The sequence below is a fragment of the Oryza glaberrima genome, chromosome 8 (assembly GCF_000147395.1).
Source record: "Oryza glaberrima chromosome 8, OglaRS2, whole genome shotgun sequence".
Classification (NCBI taxonomy): Eukaryota; Viridiplantae; Streptophyta; class Magnoliopsida; order Poales; family Poaceae; genus Oryza; species Oryza glaberrima.
In genome coordinates this window covers 2575887-2583756 of record NC_068333.1, presented here as the reverse complement: position 1 = coordinate 2583756, position 7870 = coordinate 2575887, and the positions used below count along the sequence as shown (strand labels likewise).

At 40.5% G+C, this 7870-nt stretch overlaps 1 protein-coding gene across 1 annotated transcript; it reads right to left on the bottom strand.

Annotated features, from left to right (window-relative positions):
• Window positions 1-6737, bottom strand: LOC127782353 (oxysterol-binding protein-related protein 2A-like). The gene is made up of 10 exons (XM_052309524.1): window positions 6245-6737; window positions 4253-4615; window positions 3897-3975; window positions 3229-3635; window positions 2611-2766; window positions 2213-2380; window positions 1977-2117; window positions 1142-1369; window positions 932-1045; window positions 1-809 (listed from the first exon to the last, which is right to left on the bottom strand). The coding sequence occupies exons 1-10, from the start codon at window positions 6614-6616 to the stop codon at window positions 654-656; spliced, it is 2184 nt and encodes a 727-aa protein (XP_052165484.1). The 5' UTR covers window positions 6617-6737; the 3' UTR covers window positions 1-653.
• Between the last annotated feature and the right edge of the window lie 1133 nt (window positions 6738-7870).

Genomic DNA, 7870 nt, shown 5'->3' with positions numbered 1-7870 from the left:
TTTCTTTCATCTCTTTTTTTTTGGTTTGTATGAAGGTTGTCCCTTGTACGAGGGGATGGCTCACATTTTCTTTTCTTATTTATTTCTTCACCTTATCACCTATTCGAGGGAAATTTAACTATTTGCAACTAGTAGGTTTGGCTTGTTCAAATGCTCTCCTTAGATTTCTTAGATTTCTCAGTGAACAAGGCACAAGTGCAAAACTTGAAATGCAAGAACGATCACATTTTCAGTCCAAAAGATCTGAATATGGTTTTCTAATAATGCAGCGTCACATTCCATGGTGATCTTTTTTCATCTAAATTTACCCCTTTTTCCTTTTCTACAAATGATGCTCGATCTGTGCAATCGACATGTGCTGGCCTCACAATCCCAACATGGATCCAAGGCAACGAACAAAAGAAGAGCAACATTATTACGAATAATTGTTCAGGAAATGAGCTAATAACAGCCCGGTAACCAAAGCCATCCATGCATATCTACCACTGAAGATGGCAATGCTCTCTATTGTCTATTCCTTCCTCATATTGCATTGCATTGCATTTGCATTGCTGTCCTTGTTTCTATGCAGAAAAACCTGCAAATGCTTCAGAGTTCCAACTGAACTTGGAGTTGGTCTAATGCTACTAAAAGCAACTGAACCTGAGCATTCATCATGTCTCTGAAAACTCCCCAAATATGTCAAGGCAGTCATCCCATTGTCCATGCTCCCTTGCTTCCCAGTAACCGCCTTTGAAGCGATATGTCCCGTCTTCGCCATCCTTCTGGAACCATCTCGGCTTCCAGCCATTGTCTTGAAGCTTACTCGACTGCGACAAAGCAGATTACAATCAAAATGCAGCAACTGCGTGATGGTTTCTACAAGCTAAATCTATGTTCATCTTAAAGAGTTCTTTTCACAGAGAGAGAGAGAGAGAGAGAGAGAACATACCATTCTTTGTCGTCGTTCCAACCTCAGCTTCTCCGCGTTTGCCTTCTCATATTCACCGTTCTCTAGATGCCGCTGGTCTGGCCTTAGCCGTGAATCAGTAGGAGGGAGTTTGTCCTTTGAACATGACCAATCAATTCAATTAGGATCATTGAGTCTTGATATCAAGTAAACAATTCAAAGCTTGTGGAGTATTCATGACTACACACATACCTGAAGATCAGGAGACAGTTCGTTCAATGTGATAGCGAACGACGATAGATTGTATCGCGTTGGATTAGGAGAAGGTTTGTTCTTTTCCCACAGAAGTACGGCACCTTTCAATTGATCAACGCTCTTGACCTTGGAAGTATCTAAATTACTATAATACATATTTTCATCCCATTTTCCTATCAAAAACGAAGGTTTGTTCCCATCATCATCCTCTACAAAGCCTTGTACCTGTGGACATAAAAAGTGTAAGCACGGTATGAAGATATATCCACCAGAAACACTTGTGTTCACAAGTAAAAACAGTGCATAGTTTCTTACAGTAGCATTCAGAATGAACTACATGGAAAAAAGGGCCAAATAAATTTCCACAACATAGGGAATTTTCGCATGGAAAAATCACTACTCTCATTGCAAGGGCATTTCATGCTACTACCATATCAGCATGAAAATGGACTAGTTTCATCAAATCCATATACAATCAATGGACTGATAATTCTAACAGCACCGATGGGCAGCTCAGAGTAGGAACTTGCAACCTTGCATTGAGTTTGTGGTTTAAATTTATACTACTATAACGCATTAAAATAAGAACATGCTTGTGCAATTAATGTATCAGATGGTACGATTGAAGGAGACCACTCAGCTCTTCATGTTATAAGTGACCCGTTGTCCACACTCCACACATGCAATGTTTGACAAGGAAATAAGCGTAATATACAGATTAGTCAGAAGGTACTGTACACAGAAAACATGGTTTTCTCCACATATCAGGCTAACAGTAATAAAAATGACAGTTAAGGATGACAAGGAAAAAAGGAGGTGAAACAAAACATACCAGGTGAGGATTGCGATCAAGAAGCGATGGCTCTTTGAACTTGAGTTTACATGAATACTGGCGATTCCCTTTTATGTGCATGGTTCCATGATGGCTGCAGTACAGCTTCCCAAGGATGAGATTATGAATAGTTGTTGTCACCTAAAATGGCACTAGCACTTTAGCATGAGACATACACAACTTTGTTATGAAGAACATAAAAATGATAGATTCCGTTCAGGTATCATCCTACAGACCTTACTCCATTGGAAGATTTCACCGTCATCGAATTCCACTGTCAGAACACCAATCGGATCGACTTGAATTGACTGCCCCCAAAACTTGGATTTGAGATTGCTGTCGCCCCAGAATTTCCAGCCCTTGCCTTCACAGTGGCAGGCAATCAGCATGGGGTGATGACTAACCTAGTGATGAAAATGACGAAAAGCAATGTGTTGCAATTAAATGCTTCACACTATCAAGATATTAAATTTTAGTTCACAGATAGAAAAGGAGGCAAGTGTCATGCCTTGTGGAAATTACATTAATTTTCGGTAGATATCAGTTTTGCATTATATCCTTCACATAAAATTGAAATGGAAGATAAAATATTTCCTTTGCACAGAAAAATACAATAAAGAGTTAGGTAACCAACCTTTTCTGCAAAGAAACGGACCCCTCTTTCAGGGAAATCGGCTTCATAAGTCTCTCCTAGCAGCGGGTTGAATGGTTTGCAAGGTCTTGCGACAGATGAAGCATAGCCAGAGACTGCAAATGCAGCTACTTTGAGAATTCTCATGAGACTGTTTCCCTAAATTTTAGATTTAACAGACACGTGAAAAAAAAGAACTCGTTATAATAGAGAGACATGCCAGTTGATACATAGAATTAAAATAATTTCCGAACTCAACTATGACTATTTTCATACCTACACCAAACCAGCTGATCGAAACTACAATATGAACAATCAACAAAAGTCTTTTATGTGTAAAATTATTAAAGCACCACACTTCTTAAAGAGTTTTGTCGCTTCAGCAAGACTAACATTGTATAGCAGAGATCATTTTTGTAGCACAGAATGATTGATCTCAACACAAATCTGCAAACTACAGACGTAATGCGCTTGTTTTTGTTTTCTTCATGATCACGTCTAGGGATTGACATTGAGCTGAAGTCTAATATTATTGTAAATGATCTCTATATTCTCATCATAAAACAAGCAAATATCCTGGAAACGTAGAAATACAGAACCACATATGTAAAATGATCTTACCATCTTTCCGTATTGATAAGCTTGATCCAAAAGGTGTGAATATTCTAAATCTTCAAAGCCCTTTTGGAGGGATGAGAGTGGTTCATTAAAGTAAACTGGAAGGCATACTCGTGTCAAATCCTTGCCGACACTATCTTTAATAATTGACCAAAGGCTGATGCCTCTCTCTTTCTCTGTAGGCTCTGGTAGTTTACTCCGCCGTTTGATTTGTGGTAATAAGTGACTAGAATCTTCCATTTGGATATCCAAAAGTCCCTCACCACAACTGGTTGAGCTTAACATTGCTGAAGATCTGCCGTTTGGTTCAATGAAGTAGTCTGCAGCATCAAAGAAAGTAGACTCATCTTCACAAGTCAAGTCACCACCATCTTGCTTCTCAAATTCATCAGATTCTGTAGTGCTGTATTCTGCATGACAAGCAAACAACTACAACATTAACAAATGCTAATGTCAATTTAATGAATGAAAGTTATAGCCACTGACTAGTAAACAACATCAGGTTTTTCCTTCTAATACAAGGCAGAACTAGTATACTCAGGCAACTAAATGAATCATAAACATTAAAAAATGCCCGATGGAGTGGCGTGAAGAAGGATAAAATCGCCAGAAGACTATCTGTGCAGCTAATCATGTGCAGAAATAGCTCAGTACGTTCTATGAAAACATACCGCTAAAATTTCCATGTCGAGAACTGGAAAAGTCATTTCTTGTCAACGCCCCCTGTATTATACTTGCATCTTTGCCTTCCTGCACAAATATGTGTGTAATACGTAAAATTCCTGCAGGAAAAGAGAGCAGAGTAACCTTTCAAGGAGAGTAACTTTGCAGAGTTAGAAAACAAGTCCCAAAGAAGATCTATGTATTGATCAGCAGCATTTTAAGAACTAATAAGAATATCAAGATAAATTTCCACGGGCATAAGAGGTTTTTGTTAGCTGCCGATTCCATTCCAAGTTAGGCATGTGAAGGTTTGCACTGGTCCTAACAATAGGGCATCCAATAATTAACGCATGCAGTTCCTTACCTCAAAATGGTGCCTACAGGATCCAAACAAGCTTAGCTGGTCCTCGTAGCACAGCTTCAGTTGTTTGCGAAAGCTGGAGAACTCCGTAAGCACAATCTGCTCACACTCTTGTATAAGACTTTCATTCAGTCCCTCTTGCTGCATCCGATTCCGAAGCCTGGCAGTCGAGACCGAAACATCGCTTTGCACAAAAGTTATCCTTCCGCTGAGTGATCTTAGCGAATAAAAACTCCTCGCCAAGATCAAGGCCTCGATCCAGGCAACACGGTCTTCTTTTGAATCTGTCTTCAAATGAAGTGTCTTTGTGGGGGAAAATATGTAGAATCTCCTATCATCTGACTTGCTCTCCCGAAATGCTGACAACTACAACATAATGTCCAGTTAGCTTTGCTATGGGAGACCTTGCACATGAAAATGCAGAGTGAACTTTCCAACATGTAACGCTATCCATCAGAAATAAAATAGAGCACACACACGCAGACTACCATCCATCGTGTTAATCAACAGTCAAGCTAATGCTTATTGCAGACCAAGACAAATAAAAATAAAGATCCAAAGACCATTAGTTTGGCATTCCAGGAAGAAAGGCATGTGAATCACTTCCACTCCCTTCAACTTTAATTAAAGGGTGAGGGGGAAAAGGCAAGCAAAAGGTACATCACATCTAACATCAAAATATGGAGAGAAAAAACAACGACAACAAAGATTTCAAGAAAACCAAGAAAATACAATCAAGATGGTGACCACTACCTTGGACCAAGCAAGTGAAGTGGGCAAGTAGAGCAGTTCTTGGAGATCCACAAGGCCCCTCCTGATTCACTCTAACTTACACACAGGTCCTCTATTTCAACCCCTAACCCCCTTACTATCTTGCTCTAGTATATGTGACCACTGGAAGCAAAGCAACTGTACATCCTTTAATTGTTGGGGACCCATGAGCAATGGCCTTGAAAAGACTCAGTGCTAGTACGACTACTGCGAGTTCAACAGCTAGTAAAAGACTTGTGGAAAAGCAACCCTCTCCCTCTGGAGCAGTACAAATCAATAATGCAATAAAATTCAAAAATTAAAAAAAAACATTCGCTGAGCATATTCTGTAACCACCCGGATTTGTTCAACTTAATGCACAGTATTAACCATGCTTCATTAAGGATTAATTGTGTCACAGTTGGAATTAATTATATCATCTACATTTTTTTAATACGACAGCGAGGGACGGATAAACTTCACTGTCTTCATCGTTCTTTAGAGTTGCCACAGAACCCTGCCATTTGTAAGAAATTCTACAGGAGAGCTTGAAATTTTGGCTAAATCCACTAAAAGTTGAGGGATTTTTGTGCAAAAGATGTGTCTGGTTGTGTGATAGAGAAAGGTGCGGCCCTTTTTTTTTTTTTTTGGGAAATCTCGTATCAGGAAGAGAAAAATAGGAATCATTTTTGTTCATTTGTAGCTTAACCTGATACTGCTAAATTTAGGCATTGTTCTGTGGCATTGGACCACGAATGAGATGATTGGTCAATCAAAACCTCAGGTGTTTAACTGCTCCAATATGCCCCCCCATTCATGTCATGAACAAAGCAGAAATTAATTCGGAAATTTTGTTCCATTCCAAGAACACACACCAAGATCATGTTGAACAAAATAATCGTCCAAATGACAAACAAAAAAGGGAAAAAAAACTTCAAGAATTCGTGAGGACAAAAGAACATCACGTCATTTCGATCCAGCAAAATGTGACGCAATCTCCCAACTAACCATTGCATAGTAACGAGATTTCGACAGAGAATCTTCCAGTCTCTTTCGCCAACGCAAACGAAGGAACAATTCACACACTAACACAATGCAAAATGTGATTGATGCTTGATCGATTCAGATTCGGAAAGAGGAAGAAAGAGAAAATTCCTCGCAGACACAGATTCGCAAACCGAGAAATGTTGGGGCAAAAAAAAAAAAAAACATGATCTGCGAGATCGCAGGAGAGGATTGGGTTACCTTGAGGCAGACGACGCCGACGGGCTTGCCCGGACGGCGCGCGCCGCCGATCCTGGCGGAGGCGCCGCCGATCAGCCTGACCTCGCCGCCGCCGCCGCCGCCATCCTCGTCGGCGGCCGCGGAGGCGTCCCTACGAATCTTGGAGTAGGAGAGCACCCCGTCGTGGAGCGAGAACCACCGCTCCCGCCACCCGCGGCCGTAGTTGGTCCACTTGTGGAGCACCCCGGCCACCGCCACCGCCGCGCCGCCCGCCTCGGGCTCCGGCGTCGGCGGCGCGTCCGGCGCCGGCAGCGCCGCCGCGGAGAGGCAGCAGAGGCCGTGGTGGTTCAGGTGGTGGTGGACGCCTCCGCCTCCGCCGCCGCTCTGCGTCATCCGCCTCCTTGATTCGACGGCGGCGACGAGAACGAAAAAATAAAAAGAAAAAGAGAAAAAAATAATGGGAAAAAAATGGATTTCTTTTTTCTTTTTTTGGGTTCGCGAAGAGGAGCGAAGCGAAGGGAAGAGGAGACGCGAGTTGGCTTTATTTAGCAGCGGTTGGTTGCTATTTATGTGTGGGCCCCACCTCCCTCGCCTATTTTATGCCCCCTCCATTTTTTTTCTTATAAGTCGCAAAAAAGCTTGGAGGAGGGTTGTTTTTTTCTTTCCCAAACTTTAATTTGGCCATTTCTTGAGTTAATTTGTATGTTTTCCACGGATTTTTCTCCTTTTTGTCCTAAATGCATCCAAGCAACTGGCTTTTTTTCTTCACCTTTCTTCTAGATGTAATCTTGTCTACGAAATACGGATTATGTTTCAGTTATTATAAATATGGTTTATCTCTCAACAGTTTCGGCGCATAACTATAATAACGACAGCGCTACGACGATTTAACTACCGATGGCTTTGTCAGATAATCATAACATAAGACAAAGCCAAAAGCATATCTTTTTATATGAACTAAAATTGCGCAAGAAATTTCATTATTAAGGTTTAAGTTAAAACATTATGTTACTATCCATCTGAATGAAAAAAAAAAGAATAGGCAAGCTAATAGATTGAGTGGTCGACTGAGGTTTTTATAAGGTTGTGCTAGCACATATAATTCCTTATTCATTTAATGGTATACAACATATTCATCGACAGTAACACATCCGTGATAATTCTGTGAATCTCAAGATATATAAGATATATAGATCGGTCTAGTCTTTGGAGGTGTTTATAGAGGTAGGATACGCTCATATGGTTGAGTATATGCATGTTTATATGAGCGGTTGTGTTTTACATTGTTTAAAAATATATATATAATAACTTAGTTTTATACTAGAACACAAGATAAGCTAATTAAAACAAGAAAGAAATAATTATAATTAAGGAGGGGAGAGAGACGTTAAGCAAGGACATGGATACTGTTTACCAGATGTAGGGGAGCACAGGATGTCATAGGGATCAGGAGTGGTTCACGTGCTATGACTAGATTTAGTGGGCCTTAATGCATAGTTAATAGTGTACCAGCTAGTGGAGGTGAGTGCAACATCCACCTCTCAACAAACTCCATCACATAATCTAGACCTTAATTAACCTTTGGAACCCCTTAGGTTTACTCTATGTTTGCAAGACAAGATAGCTAACTGGAAATTAATAATGTTA